The sequence below is a fragment of the Podarcis raffonei genome, chromosome 2 (assembly GCF_027172205.1).
Source record: "Podarcis raffonei isolate rPodRaf1 chromosome 2, rPodRaf1.pri, whole genome shotgun sequence".
In the NCBI taxonomy this organism is placed as follows: domain Eukaryota; kingdom Metazoa; phylum Chordata; class Lepidosauria; order Squamata; family Lacertidae; genus Podarcis; species Podarcis raffonei.
Genome location: NC_070603.1, coordinates 120553627 through 120572037, shown reverse-complemented (window position 1 = coordinate 120572037; position 18411 = coordinate 120553627). Strand labels below are relative to the sequence as shown.

The 18411-nt window shown below is 45.4% G+C and overlaps 2 protein-coding genes across 2 annotated transcripts in view; one reads left to right on the top strand and one right to left on the bottom strand.

The window, feature by feature from the left end:
- LOC128409626 (uncharacterized) overlaps window positions 1–15636 on the bottom strand; it is a 62513-nt gene extending 46877 nt beyond the window's left edge. The window contains exons 1-2 of the mRNA XM_053380190.1: window positions 15530–15636; window positions 12046–12542 (exon numbers count right to left, since the gene is read on the bottom strand). Coding sequence (XP_053236165.1) covers window positions 12046–12542; window positions 15530–15581 — 549 coding nt within the window. The 5' untranslated portion in view covers window positions 15582–15636. The remainder of the gene's footprint in view (window positions 1–12045; window positions 12543–15529) is intronic.
- The window catches only part of LOC128408827 (uncharacterized), a 282229-nt gene that overhangs the window by 185325 nt on the left and 78493 nt on the right, over window positions 1–18411 (top strand). The gene's annotated exons all lie outside the window — the stretch shown is intronic.

The window sequence follows — 18411 nt, the reverse complement described above, 5'->3', positions numbered from 1 at the left end:
CACAGAAACGCCGTTTACCTTCCCGCTAGTAAGCAGTCCCTATTTATCTACTTGCACCCGGGGGTGCTTTCGAACTGCTAGGTTGGCAGGCGCTGGGACCGAACAACGGGAGCGCACCCCGCCGTGGGGATTCGAACCGCCAACCTTTCGATCGGCAAGCCCTAGGCGCTGAGGCTTTTACCCACAGCGCCACCCGTGTCCCGGACGGATAGCAAATACTGAGCATCAAAATCCAAAGCCTAGGAAATAAAATTCCACCAGATGACACAGAAACATTCTGGAGTCTCCACGCCCAAGGAAACTCGCAATCTATGTGTGATTTCTTTCCTGGCAAAAGCAATTATGGGGTACCCTCCCTCACACCCCTGCCCCCTAAAAATTAGGATATAAAGCTCTCACCTGCTGCTCTTCCTGCTTCTGGTCCTCTGCCCAGCTCAGGAGGAAACCTTCAGCCAGAGCCACCGCCTGATAGCTGGTCTCCGCTCCACAGTCCCTCACCCAGTTCTCCATCTCCGGGGGGAGGACAGCCAGGAACTGCTCCAGGATCACCAGGTCCAGGATCTGATTTTTCGTGTGTCGCTCTGGATTCAGCCACTGACGGCAAAGGCGGTGGAGCCGGTTGCAAACCTCTCGGGGCCCTTTGGCCTCCTGGTAGCAGAAATGCCTGAACTGCTGGCGCTGTACATCTGAGCTGAGGGCATCCTCCTCGCCCAGGATCTCCTGCGTGGTTCTTTCCAAAAATTCCCTGCTGTTCCCAATGTTGAAGTCATCAGACACTCTTCTTCTTGTAGGCCCAGCTAAGTCTTGCTTGTCCATCACTGATCTGGGCTCCAAAGAAGATTCCGAATCTTCCTTCTTCTTCAAAAACTGTGCTGACCAGAGGTGTTACACCAATTCCTGCAAAGCCAACACATTGTCTTGTTAGAGAATTATTGCATTGTCTTATTTGTTTATTTATATTTTTTCAAATATATACATTTTATTAGTTTTACAATCTATTTCACATTTCCAGGTTGTGACTTCCTTCCCCTCTTTCTGCGGTCCCTTATTTTTTTTAATGTCTTCTGCATCTTCCAAGTTCATTTTACTTGCGCATTTATTTATCTTCTGTAAATATATACTCTTTTACATTACATTAGGTTGTTACATTAATCCTGCTAATGTTTTTATCTGTTTACAATTGATCTATAAATATTCAATAAACCATTTCCAATCTTTTATAAGAAGTTTGTTATCTTGATTTCTTATTCTTCCTGTAAGTTTCACCATTTCTGCATATTCCATAAGTTATTATATCTACTCTTCTTTTTCCGGGACTTCTGCTTCTTTCCATTTTGGGGCGAGTAACACTCTTGCTGCTGTAGTCACATACATAAATAAATTTCTATACAATTTATGTAGTTCTGTCTCTATAATTCCCAAAACAAAGGCTTCTGGGTTTTGTTTTTTTTAATAAAAGTTATTTTGAACATCCTTTTCAATTCATTACGTATCATTTCCCAATAAGCTTTAACCTTACTACAAGACCAGAATTATTGCATTGTCAGGGCTGGAAGATTTTCCCGCAGGAAACCAGGGTGAGTCTGACTTGCAGACAGCTCTTCCCAAGGAAGGAGAAGCCGGTGAATTGTATGCCAAGTCCCACAACAAATACTGGAGGGAGATTCTTCCATATGAAAGCCATGGATTGATTGATTGATTGATTGATTGATTGATTGATTTTATTGGAAACCTCCAATCGACAGCTCTTCCCCCTCCCCTCAGCCTTTCCCCTCACTGTTTGACAGTGGAATTTGCTGCCAAGGAGTGTGGTGGAGTCTCCTTCTTTGGAGGTCTTTAAGCAGAGGCTTGACAACCATATGTCAGGAGTGCTCTGATGGTGTTTCCTGCTTGGCAGGGGGTTGGACTCGATGGCCCTTGTGGTCTCTTCCAACTCTATGATTCTATGATTCCACCAAGTCCATAGCCAAGGCCTTTAACCCTCACTCTGTAATCACAGAACTGTAGGGTCCTCTAATCCAACGCCCTGCAATGCAGGGATCTTTTTGCCAAACGTGGGGCTCAAACCCACAACCCTGAGATTAAGAGTCTCAAGAGACAGCTGCCTCTTCCTGCATTGTGGGGGGTTGGACTAGATGACCCCCGGGTTCCCTTCCAACTCTAGGATTCTAAAATTTGATGCTCTGCCGACTGAGCTATCTCATGGTCTATAAACTATAGCCATAGCAACACAAGTGTGTTCAATTCAAAGTGTTGGTGTTGACCTTTAAAGCCCTAAACGGCCTCGGTCCAGTATACCTGAAGGAGTGTCTCCACCCCCATCGTTCAGCCCGGACACTGAGGTCCAGCTCCGAGGGCCTTCTGGAGGTTCCCTCCCTGCAAGAAGCCAAGTTACAGGGAACCAGGCAGAGGGCCTTCTCGGTGGTGGCACCCGCCCTGTGGAACGCCCTCCCACCAGATGTCAAAGAGAAAAACAGCTACCAGACTTTTAGAAGACATCTGAAGGCAGCCCTGTTTAGGGAAGCTTTTAATGTTTAACAGACCACTGTATTTTAATATTCTGTTGGAAGCCGCCCAGAGTGGCTGGGGAAACCCAGCCAGGTGGGCGAGGTATAAATAATAAATTATTATTATTGTTATTATTATTTTTTCAGTTGGCGCCTCTTGTCTTCGATCCATGGGGGTTCCAGCTTCCAGTCGCTCTTTGGGTTCAGCGGCAAAAGGTCTCCCCCCCCCCGTCTTCCACGCATCAGGGGTTGCACATCTGAAAGTGCGCTCGAGCGAGCCGCGTGTCCGGTGGGACCCTTTTTAACGCCGATTCAGGGGAGGGAGCGCAGTAAGTGGCAAAGCTAACTAATTCCCAGGGCACTGCGTATCTGCTCCAAATTCCCTCCACCCGCATAAGAAAGAAAGAAAGAAGGGAAGTTCAGAAGATTCTTGGGAATCTTGTTTTTTATATAATATGTTGTGGCATGAGTGTAAATTTTAACATGGAAAATCAAATAAATAAATCTGTAGGATGGATGGAAGGAAGGATGGAAGGAAGGATGGGGTGAAATGATAAATGGGATGGGGGTCTCTCCTGCTGCTCTTGGGGCCCCACGATCTCCCAATAGGTTAACAATCCACCTCCCCTTTCTTTGCATTGCATTCACTGGGTGGCGTAATAATAATAATAATAATAAAATTTTATTTATATCCTGCCCTCCCCAGCCGAAGCCGGGCTCAGAGCGGCTAACAACTGTAAAAATAACAGTTTACATAAAATCACAATCAATTAATTGAAAAAAAAAATTCCTTCCAGTAGCACCTTAAAGACCAACTAAGTTAGTTCTTGGTATGAGCTTTCGTGTGCATGCACACTTCTTCAGATACACCTGCATGCACACGAAAGCTCATACCAAGAACTAACTTAGTTGGTCTTTAAGGTGCTACTGGAAGGAAAAAAATTTTTTTGTTTTGACTATGGCAGACCAACACGGCTACCTTTCTGTAACTGGAACTATGGAAGGCACCACATTGAGCCGCATGAAATGGAAGTCCATCAACCCAGTGTATCTGAAGAAGTGTGCATGCACACGAAAGCTCATACCAAGAACTAACTTAGTTGGTCTTTAAGGTGCTACTGGAAGGAAAAAAAAAATTTGTTTTGACTATGGCAGACCAACACGGCTACCTATCTGTAATTAATTGAAATACATTCTAAAATCAATTCATTCTAAAATCAATTCAAAATCAAATTAAGGGCAACCATTGGGCTAGAGTAGGAACCTGGGTATCCCCCCGGGGGGGGGTTCCAGCCCCCACCCCACCCCAGCTGTCATTTTCCTGCCTGGCCCCTCCCCCGACCATGCACCCTCCCCCACAGCCCTGGGGCTCCCCTTCACCCAAATGCACAAACAATGTGCATGCCCCCCCGCACCGCCCCCGCTCACCAGATCCCAGAAGGGACCACCCACGCAGCGCTTGCGAGAGACAGATGAACCGGGCAGGAAAGCAGAGGGGAGGAGGCGCCCTCCACAAACACCCCCCCCGCCCCATCCTCTTCCTCCCATTGCCTTCCCGTCTAGGCATCCTGCTCCGTTCACTTTAACCCTTAGAAGGTTATGTGCAGGAGGAATCGTAGAGTTGGAAGGGACCCCCGGGCGTCATCCAGCCCAACCCTGCGCAATGCAAGAATCTTTTGCCCAGCGCGGGACTCGAACCCAAAACCCTCCTGCTCTAGCGACTGAGCTGTCCCACCCCCACCCCCTTCCCAAAACAGTGCCTGAGCCTCCCAGGTGCACGTTTCTTCAGGTTTCACCCAGCGTCTCTGGATCATCCGTGCAAAAAAATAAAAATAAAGACGGGGGGGGGAGCCAAAGAGGTTTGGGGGCCGAGCCTTGCACGTGATGCTCCTGCCCCACACCGCATGACCGGAAGTGTGGGCCACTCGCCTCTTCCCCCACCCTCTACGATCAGCTGCTTGTGGGAGCCTATCTGCTCTGCTCATAGTGAAATGGGTTTGACAGCGAGGAGACACAAGGGAGCAAAGAGTTAGGGAAAGACCAGGGTTTTTGCTTTGTATAAAGTGTTGCAGGAATTTATGTATAGGTTGGGGGGGTTGCCCCTCCAGCAGATATCACTCACATGCAGCCCACTACCAAAATCAGCACAATCGCTTTTGTGACTTTTGTGATTTGTCCCCACAAAACACTTCCTCACAGTTTCTTCCTATCTATTCAAAGGACCTTTGCTGCATGATACCAAATGTAAGAATTCACTGATAAATGTATCTATGTACTGGCTCACTGGGAAAACTTCAGAAATTCATATAGACATGTGAGCTCAGCTACTCAGCAGCCCCTCCGCCTGAGTGATAATTTCTGGCATCCTGATACCTGAGTGCCATTCCAGAAATAACAAACCCAGATGAAGACAAAAGGGTGTGATTAACTTGGCTGGGAAACACGGAAATGTAAATATCTCTTTTGTTACACTTGATGGGTGTTTGGTGGAGGGCAAGGAGAACCATGGGGCAGGGTCCAGGATGCTCAGATTACTGTCACCAGACCTCCCCTTTCATGATGTAACCATGATGTATGAGTGATGTAGTTTGGGGAAAGATGTAACATGGGGATTAGCAGCTAATAAAAGTATGGGTGCTCTTTTGTTCGGGGCTTCCATCTTGTTCCACCTGGTGGCAGGTGGGAGTCCTGTCGCAACAGTCTTCAATAAAGACCAAGCCTACTGGCTGCTGTTTTGCTCTGGTCTTCCTGGCTGGTGTCCTTGTTTTTTTGTCCAAAGGAGCCCTCAGATTTCTCCGTTAACAAAAGCAAGGTGTGTAAAAGATGGAGGAACCCTTCGCGCTCCCATTGCAGAACATCTGAGGGCTTATGATAATAAGAATTTATAATAATAAGAATTTATTATTTATACCACACCCATCTGGCTGGGTTTCCCCAGCCACTCTCTCCTCCGCAGACTGACGCAAAGTGGTACCCAAACTTCATCTAGCAGGGCATCCCCACCTTCAAGCCTTCCCTCTTTCTGTGGGGGTGCTGACCTTGTTCAAAGGAAGAAGCAGCAGCCTTGAAGGGCATCGTCCCACTTCCCTGAAGAACACACAGCAGCAGAGCAGAAGAAAGTCTGGATGTAAGTGGGGGGGGGGCAGCGAGAAAATAAGGGTCACTTTTGTTTTCTCACTGCCCCCGACCCTCAAAAAAGCCTAGACCCAGACTTACGCTCAGTGCTTTGTGGAGCACAGGGTGGCCGAAGGGTGTCAAGCAGCTGGCTGTCCAGTGCTTGAGAGGAACCACGATCGATATCAGGAGATTCGGCAAATGAATTGCCTTGCCCTCCTATGGAAGTTGGCCAACAGGGCTGGAGACAGATAACTATCTGGCCCACCAGCCCACACACAGTTTCCCACCCTGAAAGAGCAACGGACACATGAAAACAAAAGGGTCCCTCTTCTGGGGAGCTTCAAACTTACAATTTTGACCCTGCAGTTAAAGGTCCACGAAACATAGGCCCAAGAGAGATTGGAGCAGAAAGAGATGAGAAAGGAAAAGGCCTTTTGACCTCCCTGCGTTCAGATTTGACAGGTGTCACTGCAGGCATCTCCAGCCCCTTCCCTCCGTGCTGAGGTGAGGACAGGCAACAAAAACACAGTTTAAGACATTTATTTCACTTATTTATACAAAAAGCTCTATCCTGTTTTTCTAGCACCAACATACCACACAGAGCATCCCTTCCTTGTTTTACACAGCTGTGTCCAGTACTGTAAATATGCATTTCTTCTTCTTTTAGATGCTTTCAGAAAGAGAAACGAAGCATTTCTTAAAGAGGTTTGCAACCCAAAGTCCACTTAGATGAGAAAATGCACCCAGCTCCTCCCAGCGCCAGAGTTACGCTTGTTCAGTGATATCCCAAATCTCTCCCTATTCCCGTTCCTCCACCCATCAGTTGCAGGAGTGAAACAAAGTTTGACTCTTCCTGCTAAGACCACCCTGGGCATCCATCACATGATATATGTTTGCTTGTTTGTTTGTGTGTCAGTATCTACACACATACACACACTAGCAGAAAGCAACTGGTGTCACTCAGGAATTCTAACAAACCCCAAAATACTGAATTCATACATGGATAATGTAACTTGTTTGCTCCTAGGGCTGCACCCCTCTCCCTAACCAGGGGGACACCCAACCAGGATCTGGCCCCAAATCAATTTGGGGTCAGGGTTAATGTTTAATTGGGGATTTAAAAAACCCTATATGGTCAGGGGTGGGGGAGAGAGCCTTGAATTCATGAATTCATATGGTAATGCTTTCCACACTCACAGAATTCACATGCTTTTCCACTGAGTGAATTATCTGATGATAAGTAAGAGTTATAGTCTATCTGAAGCTCTTTCCACACTCCAGGTACTTATATGTTTTTGCCCCTGAGTGAATTCTTTCATGACGATGGAGGTATGCCCTTGTATCGAAGCCGTTCCCACGTTGCACTGGTATGGTTTCTCCTGCGTGTGAATTCTTTGATGAGAAGTGAGGTCCCTGCTCAGACAGAAGCACTTTCCACACACCAAGCACTGATACGGTTTCTCCCCTGTGTGAATTCCTTGATGATAGGTGAGATTTGCCTTTTGTGTGAAGCCCTTTCCACATTCCAAGCACTGATACGGTTTCTCCCCGGTATGAACTCTCTGATGAGCAGTAAGAATCGTCTTCTGTGTGAAGCACTTCCCACATTCCAGGCATTTGTATGGTTTCTCCCCTGTGTGAACTCTTTGATGGCGAATGAGGTCTTTGTTCAGGCAGAAACCCTTTCCGCACTCTGAGCATTTATATGGTTTGTCTCCGGTATGAATTTTTTGATGAGAAGTGAGGCTCGTCTTTTGCATGAAGCTCTTTCCACATTCCAGGCATTTATGTGGTTTCTCCCCAGTGTGAGTTCTTTGGTGATAAGTGAGATCGCACTTCCGAATGAAGCTCTTTCTGCACTCCAAGCATTCGTACGGTTTCTCCCCGGTGTGAATTCTTTGGTGGTAAGTAAGAGTTAAATTCTGCCTGAAGCTCTTTCCGCACTCCAGGCACTGATATGGTTTCTCCCCTGTGTGAATTGTCTGATGACAGGTGAGATTCCTCTTCTGAGTGAAGCTCATTCCACACACTAAGCATTGATATGGTTTCTCCCCTGTGTGAGTTCTCTGATGATCAGTGAGCTTCGTCCTGCTGCTGAAGAACTTTCCACACTCCAAACACTGATATGGTTTCTCTTCTCTGTGAATTCTCTGATGATTAGTGAGAGTCCTATTTTGTCCAAAGCTCTTCACACACTCCAAGGGTGCATAGGTTTTCTCCACTGTGTGAATTTTCTGATGAGTTTGATAAGTGAAACTTTTGTTCTCGTGAAAAGCCTTTTCACACTCTAAGCACCGATATGGCTCCTCCCCTGTGTGAATTATTTGATGTGAAGTCCTGTTCGGATGGAAACTCTTTCCACAGTCCAGGCACTGATAAGGTTTCTCCCCAATATGAATGCTTTGATGTGTAGCAAGATCAGAACTATGATGAAGGTCCTTTCCGCGTGCTGTAATGAAAACAGGAAAATGAGGTAGAAACAGAACCAGAAATCCTTTTGTGACAGACCACATATAGGTGGTTATATTCTGATGACAGAAACCACCAAGACAAGATGGGAGAGCCAGATTTTTTGATTCTAAAGGAGAGTGTCAATTTAGTGGGTGTGACGTGGTGGAATTGAGGGAACAGGGAGGGACATAAGTCGCAGAAGACATGGTAATGTAGTTTCTTTAAAAAGAAAAAACAAGGTTAACATTTAACAAAACAAAACAAAACCCTATTTTTAAGGAATTGTCAAAATTTGAAAATCTATTGTGCATCAGGGCAAGACATAGAAAATAATTCCCCCATTTGAACTGTCGTGCCAAGTTCCATGAATATACAACAGGATTTTTCATGGGCACTTGGGAAATTATTAAATTCATCAGTTTAAAAAAAAATCTAATGTCATTATTAAAGCTTCTTTGCAAATATGGATTATGTGTACAGATATGACCATATATATCTCTCACTTTTACAAACTGTTGTTTTGATTGTGTTCTGGTTTTAATTGTTCATAATGAGCTCCAAGCATTGTTAGCCAACTTGTAGATTTCTGTTCAATGGAAAGGGGTGGGGGATATAAATGTTTCGATAAAGAAAAATAGCTGAACCCTGCTCGATGGAAAGAAGGAGGTACTAAATTGTTGGGATTCTGCAAAACGGAAGCAGCAGCTAAAATTCATATATAATTTCTAAATATATATTATAATCCACTAGGGAAATATACTTTTACTGAGAGAGGCCACGATCCCACAGTTCTCCTCCATGACTTCTTTGTGTAGAGCTCTTTGGTCAGGATGCAGCAGAGCCCACTCCTCGGCCGTGAAACACACAGCCACATCCTCAAACGTTGCTGGGTCCTGAAAGAAAAGCAAATATTTCCCCCTTTATAGGTAACACCATCCCAATTCAAAAAACTCACCAATGCTGCTTACCTGCAACCCCTGCATTCACAGCCTTCCTGCTGGGCAGCTTCCTTGACCCCATAACTTTTCCCCCCTTTAAATGCCAATATACAGACACACCCTGACGACCTCCTGGCAGCCTCCCCACTGGTCCTTCTCCTTACCTGGTCCGTTGCCACAGCAACCGCTTCCCTTCCACCAGAAAGAAATGGATGATTATGTCTCGCTGGCATCATTCCATCGCCTGTGAGAGACAAAGGTGGGAGACAAAGATCAGAATGTGCTTGTCTCAGAGGTTAAGTGGCCCATGTCTAAGCACCCCCTTGACATTACAAAATGTCTCATCCGTCATGTATACAGTGGTACCTCGGGTTACATACGCTTCAGGTTACAGACGCTTCAGGTTACAGACTCCGCTAACCCAGAAATACTGCTTCAGGTTAAGAACTTTGCTTCAGGATAAGAACAGAAATCGGGCTCCAGCGGCACGGCAGCAACAGGAGGCCCCATTAGCTAAAGTGGTGCTTCAGGTTAAGAACAGTTTTAGGTTAAGTACAGACCTCTGAAACGAATTAAGTATTTAACCCGAGGTACCACTGTATTTCGGTTGTTCATAGACGTTTTTATTTTCAGTACAGTCAAACCTCGGTTCCCAAACGCCTCTGTTTTGGAACATTTCAGCTCCCAAACGCCGAAAACCCAGAAGTAAGTGTTCCGGTCTTCAAACGTTTTTTGGAAGCCGAACGTCTGAAGCGGCTTCCGCTCAGGTGCAGGAATCTCCTGCAGCCAATCAGAAACCGTGCCTTGATTATCGAACATTTCGGAAGCCGACAACCGAGGTTTGACGGTACTGTGCAAACACATCTCTCCCCAGCTGGGATCCTGGCAAAGTACAAGTTGACTTCCATGTGTTCAAGTGCTGAAAATAAACATCACATTGAACTGTGGAAAAGGACCAGAAGGAAGTGTATCTCGCCCCCCTGCACGCACACACACACACACAGACAGAGCGCAGAGTCAGGAGAACCCAGAAGGATTTCTTGGATTTCTTCCATAACACTAGGGAACAATTTTCTGTTGCATGGGATTTTTCAACTGTTCTTATATGTTCTTTCAAAGCTGATTTCAAATCTGAAATCAATTTTCATGTACATGCTATAGTTATCTTGCAGTTTCCGACTTTTGCCGATATGTCATATTTACACTGGGCATTAGTGGACACTGACACATTGATCTACCCTAACCACATGGTAATTATTGTTTTGCAAACTTACTTTTTCTTTATTTTTATAGTTTTGTAACCTAACCTAACCTAAATATTTGTATTTTTCATATCGGACCATATAAGAACAGTTGGAAAATCTCATGCAAAAGAAAATTTTGTTCCCCAGTATCCCAAGGGAATACATTTTTTTGCATACCTCCAACTGTACATATACATGTCATTTTTAATGCGATACATGTCATGTTCAATGCTATATAAGTCACTTTCATTTATACTCATATTGTACTACTTTGGCTACGTGTTTAATAAAATATTGAATTCTTGCATTGTAAAAAACAAAGATTATGGTGAAAAGTGAAAAACAGGAATTGCAAAAAAACTAGAGCTTACAGAACAAAACCAACTTCGATATGAAATCAGCACGTCAAAATCAGGTTAGAACAACTGCAGGAGTCAATGCAACAAAAATTTTGTTTCCCAATGATTAATGGAAGGAGACCAAGTTCAAATTCACGCTCCATTACCCAGCAAGATGGCGCCTCCCTCCTTCTCCTCCTGCACCTTCCACCTTTGCAGGGGAATCTCTCTGATGTTCTCTGGAGCCTTCACAGCATATGGGAAATCAGTGGCGACTTCTGTGAACAGACCCTTAACCGGAAAGAGGGAACCGGGGGGGGGGGGAGGATGAGAAAAGGAGAGTTAGCGGCAAAGGCTTTGGCGTTTGGGACACTTTCAGAACATAGCTGTCAACTTACAGATTTGAAAATAAGGAAACAGCAGCCTCGAGAATAAGGGATCAGCAGCCAAAATAAGGGATTTTGCTTAGCTTATGCAGAAATCCGCCACTGATGGAGCCATGCTGCTTTTGCTGCGACTGACTGTGTTTTGCAGGGGGTTGGACTAGATGATCCTAGGGGTCTACAACTCCGACCAAAGAAGAGGGGCAGACAAAACTGATGAACGACGTCGTGATGGCAAAGCTTCCAGGCAGAATTAGAAACCAGGAAGAGGACCTCTTTCATAAAGAATGGGGAAAGTTTATAATTTAGTTGAAAAGCTCTTGTAAAGAGTTACATACACTGGTAGGATTGACAGAAAACTTGTAGTAAAAATTTGAACCATGGATGGACAAATGATTTATAAAAATAGAGTTATGAAAGGGATGCAGAGGGGGAAATCACTACATTGCACTGGTTGGAGGGGATGCTAAGCAGCATGTCGGGGCTGCTGTCGTCCTGGCGTGAGGAGTTCCAGCGGCCCTTCGCCGCACGAGAGGGAGGGAGGGAGGGAGACTCTCGCCCATGCCGCCCGCAAGCCTGGCATGAGGTGGTTGCGGCGCCGCGGCAGCTGCTGAAGTGCCGTCCTTCTGCGTCCATCCCCTTCTCTTCCTCTTCCCTCAGGCCGCCTCCTCAGCCACGGCCTCTGGCTTCCCCTGGCAGTGCGGCAGAAGTCTCGCAACAGAGGGGCTGCCTGCCTGCCCGCCACCACCCGCCTCCTCAACCTGAGGGGGGAAAAGCAGAGACGGAGACACGGCAGCTCGTGCGCGCGTGCTCTCTCACGGCGGAGGACCCCCGAGCCGCTGCTTCCCTCCAGAGCCGGGCGAGCATGAAACCCAGGAAATTTAAGTGACATCATCAGTAAGGGACAGCAGTGGGAAACGGCGCTGGGATAAGGGAGTTTCCTGCCAAATAAGGGACGGTTGACAGCTATGTTTCAGAAAGGATTTGAAAAATATAGGTAGTTTTGGGATTTTCTGCTTCACGTTCCTCAGCCCTTTCAAACCACCAGAACAAAACTTTTTTCAAACCTGCGGCTCTTCCTGCTTCTTCTCCTCTGCCTGGCTCAGGAGGAAACCTTCGGCCAGGGCCACCGCCTGGGAACAGGTCTCTGCTCCACATTCCCTCACCCAGCTTTGCATCTCCGGGGGAAGGACAGCCAGGAACTGCTCCAGGATCACCAGGTCCAAGATCTGAGTCTTAGAGTGAAGCTCTGGCTTCAGCCACCGACGGCAAAAGTCATGAAGCAGGTTGCAAACGTCTCGGGGCCCCTTGGCCTCCTGGTAGTGGAACTGCCTGAAACGTTGGCGCTGAGCGTCTGAGCTGAGGGCGTCCTCCGCACCCAGGATATTCTGCACAGTTCTTTCCCAGAATCCCTCACTCCTCCCAACCCGGGTGGTGTCAAGGCCAGCTGTGCCTTGTCCATCCATGTTGGGTCTGTGCTCCAAGGAATCTTCTGGCTCTCCCCTCTTCTTCCAATCTGCCTTTTCAAGGCAAAAGCTGCCCTGATTCAAGGTACAACCAAGCCCTGCAAAGTGAAGAAAATGGCTTGTTAGAGAATCATAGAATTGTTATGGCTAGAAGCTTTCCATTCACCAAAGCTGGATGAGTCTGGCTATGAAGCAGCTCTTTGGACTAACAGATGGACAACAAATATGGGTTCTCCAAGTCCTTATGGGGCTAAGTTACTGCAAGGCTGAAAGGAGGAAGACTCAGCATCTAACACCCAGTGGCCTGAAGATCTCACTGCTCTTTCTACATCTGATTGCATGGCTTATAATAGTCAGTTTCATTTAGATATATATTTGGGCCTTTGGACTGCTTATATTTATGTATAAATAAATATTTATATTTACGTATCTACAGGACCGCCTCTCCTGGTATACCCCACAGAGGACCTTAAGGTCCATGAATAACCATAGTTTAGAGGTCCCGGGCCCTAAGGAAGTCAGACTATCCTCCCCCAGGGCCAGGGCCTTTTCAGTGATGGCTCCAACCTGGTGGAATGCTCTGTCCCATAAGACTAAGACCCTTCAGGATTTAACCTACTTCCGTCGGGCCTGTAAGACAGAGCTATTCCGCTTAGCCTTTAATTTGAATTCAGCCTGATCTCTTATTTCCCTTCCCTTCCCTCCCCCTCCCATTTAATGAAGATTACCCGCTCTGAGACCCCACAGCTAATTCTCCCCTGGCCTCCTTGCTAGCCCAAATAGGACTAATTCAGCCAGCTAGCCCTAAATTGATTTTTGAATTTTATTGTTATTCATATTTTATGCTGCTTTTATACTTAAGTGTCTTAAATTTGTTGTTAGCCGCCCTGAGCCTGGTTTTCTGAACCAGGAAGGGTGGGGTATAATAATAATAATAATAATAATAATAATTATTATTATTATTATTATTATTATTATTATTATTATTACTCTCCCATATCAGTCTCTAGAGGTGAGGGGAGACAGATTTTCAGTTCCTCATCAGGCAATGGTGTTCCCACCTGCCTTGCCCCACCTAGCTTTTCCCAGACTATGACTTTGAGAACAGCAGCAGCAGTAGCAGGGAATATTTCATTCATTCAGGGATATATTTTTTAAAAATAGTTTCATAAGTTGTGCTTCTTTGTTTCTCAATTTGATCCTTTACATGGTTTTGTATGTTTTGTGGTATTTTACGCATTGTGATTTGCTGTTACTTTTATTGATTATATATTGGTAATTCTTTATTGTGGTTGAACTGCTTAATTATTATTTGCTGGTGTTTCCTATTAGATTCTGTTGGATTGCTGAATGTCGCTTTGTTTCATATAAGTTATTGGCTGCAGGAGCTTCCTGCAGCAAATCAGAAGCAGCGCTTTGTTTTCCAAACTTTTTGGAAGTCAGATGGACTTCCGGAATGGATTCCATTTGACTTCCGAGGTATGACAGTACTGGGGATTAGAGGGCAGTTATGTCGCGTGAAGGCTCTGGATTAAAGGCTTCCATGCCCCTGGGAATCAGAGGATCCTACATCCATCCTTCTCTCCAGTCCATCCCTTATGGCTCTCAGCCTTCCACTGATTCCAGCCCCCCCCCCCCATAATCCTCACTGCGTAATCCATAAACCACTCGCACACAAGCTGTTTACTTCCAACTGGTACCTGCTGCCTTAGATTAAAAGGGGTTCCCGTTTTCAGCTGTGCTTCTGTACTCCGGGACAAAAAAAAAAAGTTCCACTGCACAGGTCAGGTGCTGCATGTCTGAAAGCGCACACCAACACACACGAGTGTCCACCGTGCCTGCAGACCCTCCAAGTGTCCCTATTTTCCAGGGATTTACAGAAGCCATCCCGGTTTCTGATTTGATCCCGGAATGTCTCGCTTTTCCCTGGGACCTCCCTATTTTCATCGGGGAAATGCTGGAATGTATGTAGCTATCCGACCCCGACCCTCCCCCAGCCCTGTACAGGGAAGTTTTTTAATGTTTAATATCTTATTATGTTTTTATATATGTTGGAAGCTGCCCAGAGTGGCTGGGGCAAACCATAGGATGATGATTACGATAATATTTAACAAGCGAGGTCCCAACCAAAGAAGAATGGCAACTTAAACTGATGGAATATGCACAGCTTGCGGATCTAACTTACAGAATATGAGAACAAGAAGAACATTTGTTTGAAGAAGATTGGAAAATGTTTATTGACTATATGGGGGGGATTGTGTACACTTGAAAACGTTGGCAGCATCAAGATAAATTCAACAGTGTAAATAAGTTTTGGTGGAAGTAATAATGGAATACTGAATGCTTTAGTTTATATAAAATATGCAGGGATTTATGCTATGCAAAATGAACCATGGAAAGAGAAGAAGGGAAGTCACTGATATTTCAAGGTTGTCTAAATGAATATTCAAAGTTGTAAAACAGAAAACTTAATAAAAATTATATTAAAAAGTAAAAATGAAAATGTTGGAGGGTATGTGCCTGACTGTGGTGGCGGTGCAAATCCTAACAGAAGCGCCGCTGATGATTCTCGCCCAGCCCCCCAGCAGACCTACTTGAAACCTCCCCACGGCATGAAACATCCAAGGGGCCTCTTGCTGGCTGCAGAGAGGAGGGAGAAAGAAGCCCAGATCCCTAAAAGCTTGTGTGCAGGGAAGTTTTTAATGTGTGACATTTTAATGTATTTTTAATCTTTGTTGGAAGCTGCCCAGAGTGGCTGGGGAAGGTCAGCCAGATGGGCGGGGTACAAATTAATTATGATGATGATGATGATGATGATTATGTGTTGTGTTAGGCAAATCCCAGGTGAATCTGCTGCAGAGGCTGCCTCCCTATGGGGTAAAGTGGGGCCAGGGTTTGGCTCCCTACACACTCTCAGCCGGCTACCCCTAACCCCCCCCACCCCACATTTTCTCCCCATTCAAAGCCTGGGATCCCGGAATCTCCCCCTCCTCACCCCTCCCTTTCAGGTCCTCCTAGGCACCCACCCCTGCATCCCAGGGACCCCTACCCTTCAAATAGACAATTTTTTGGGGGGGCGGCTCACCAGATCCCAGGTGGGGCCACCGATGCAGCGCTTGGGGGAGACAGAAGAGCATCCCTACAGGAGAGGTGGGTTGGTGGGGGGGGTGGAGATGCACTTCCGGTATGAGACCACCCTCCCCTTCCTCTCTAGGAATCCTCTCCACTTCCCCTTCCGCTCTAGGAAACCTCTCCACTTCCCCTTCCTCTCTAGGAATCCTGTTAAAGTTCCTTTAACCCTTTAGGATGTTCAGCAGCCTCTTGAAGCCTCTTGATCAGGGGTCAGCAACCTTTTTCAGCTGCAGGTCCCTCAGACCATGTGTGGGGCTGGACTATATTTTTTTTGGGGGGGGGATAAACAAATTCCTATGCCCCACAAATAACCCAAAGATGCATTTGAAATAAAAAGACACAATCTTTGTTGTTGTTTAGTCGTGTCCGACTCTTCGTGACCCCCTGGACCAGAGCACGCCAGGCACTCCTGTCTTCCACTGCCTCCCGCAATTTGGTCAAACTCATGCTGGTCGCTTCGAGAACACTGTCCAACCATCTCGCCCTCTGTCATCCCCTTCTCCTTGTGCCCTCCATCTTTCCCAACATCAGTGTCTTCTCCAGGGAGTCTTCTCTTCTCATGAGGTGGCCAAAGTATTGGAGCCTCAGCTTCAGGATCTGTCCTTCCAGTGAGCACTCAGGGCTGATTTCCTTCAGAATGGAGAGGTTTGATCTTCTTGCAGTCCATGGGACTCTCAAGAGTCTCCTCCAGCACCATAATTCAAAAGCATCAATTCTTCGGCGATCAGCCTTCTTTATGGTCCAGCTCTCACTTCCATACATCACTACTGGGAAAACCATGGCTTTAACTATACGGACCTTTGTTGGCAAGGTGATGTCTGTGCTTTTTAAGATGCTGTCTAGGTTTGCCATCGCCTTTCTCCCAAGGAGCAGGCGTCTTTTAATTTCGTGACCGCTGTCACCATCTGAAGTGATCATGGAGCCCAAGAAAGTAAAATCTCTCACTGCCTCCATTTCTTCCTCTTCTATTTGCCAGGAGGTGATGGGACCAGTGGCCATGATCTTCGTTTTTTTGATGTTGAGCTTCAGACCATATTTTGCGCTCTCCTCTTTCACCCTCATTAAAAGGTTCTTTAATTCCTCCTCACTTTCTGCCATCAAGGTTTTGTCATCTGCATATCTGAGGTTGCTGATATTTCTTCCGGCGATCTTAATTCCGGCTTGGGATTCATCCAGCCCAGCCTTTACTCATGTAAAAACACACTGATTCCCAGACCATCCGCAGGCCAGATTTAGAAGGCGATGGGGCCGCATCCGGCCCCCGAACCTTAGGTTGCTACCCCTGCTCTCGATCCTTTGTTGCTGGGCAGGGGATTATATGCAATAATAATAACAACAACAACAATAATTTTTATTTATACCCTGCCCTCCCCAGCCAGAGCCGGGCTCAGGGCGGCTAACACCAATAAAATCACAGTAAAAACATAGGGGGGGGGGACCAATTTAAAATACAGGTTAAAATGCAATTTAAAATGCAGCCCGTGATTGGCTGCACATGATTGGCTACTGGATATGGATAAACAATATTGAAGTATCAGATCTGGAAGGACGTGATAATAGATTTGGTTAGCATTCTGAATTTTGGTATGAGAAAAGAAAGGTGCACAAGGGATTCCTGAACCATATTATAAGGGAATCAATTTACCAAGTATGGGACAAATATAAGAATTTATTAGAGAACAAGACACCATTGTGGCTTTCCCCATTAGAAACCATATCTGTAAAAAGAGGTAAACGCGAAACTGGGCAACATACAAAGATCTGTTAACAGAAGTAGAAAACAAATTAAAGGTGAAAAAATATGAGGATATGAAAGCTCTGTTAACAGGTTGGTTACAATATTGCCAAATAAATGACATATTCAGAGGTGACAAAGAGAAGGACTTTGGGAAGGAATTCTCAAAGTTCAAAAATGAATTATTAGAAAATAATGAGAAATTGTTATCAAGAATGTACAAACCACTGTTGGAATGGGAGACGAAAGATGAAGAGGTTAAAGCTGTAATGATACACTGGGCAAAAGACAGGTTATAATATACCACTTGAATCATAGGAAAAGCTGTGGAAAGAGATTTAAAAATTCATGGCATGTAGTTCATTAAAAGAAAATGATATGAATCCAGGTGGAAAAATCAAAATTGGAAATAGAATTGCTAGAACCGAAAACTAAGATCTTGTCAAGAATGTATAACTTGCTGTTAAAATGGAATACACAGGATGAAACGGTCAAATCAGCTATGATCAAATGGGCGCAGGACATAGGTCATAACATTATGTTTGCTGACTGGGAGCAGTTGTGGACTACCGGTATGAAGTTTACGGCATGTAATGCCTTAAAGGAGAATATTATGAAAATGATTTATAGGTGGTACATGACCCCAGTCAAGCTTGCAAAAATTTATCACCTGCCTGATAACAAATGTTGGAAATGTAAAGAAACTGAGGGAACATTCTTTCATCTTTGGTGGACGTGCTTACTGGGAAATGATTTATAATGAACTGAAGAAGGTATTTAAATTTACCTTTCCTAAGAAACCAGAGGTCTTCCTTTTGGGCATGGTCGGCCATTTGGTGCCAAAGAAAGACAGAACATTTTTTATGTACGCAACAACAGCAGCAAGAATACTTCTCGCCAAATACTGGAAGACACAAGATTTGCCTACCGTGGAAGAATGGCAGATGCAAGTGATAGACTATATGGAGATGGCAGAAATGACCGGCAGAATCCGAGACCTGGGAGAAGAGTCGATGGAAGAGGACTGGAAAAAGTTCAAAGACTATTTACAGAAATATTGTAAAATGTTTGAATGTTAAAATGATGTGGGATACAAAGGT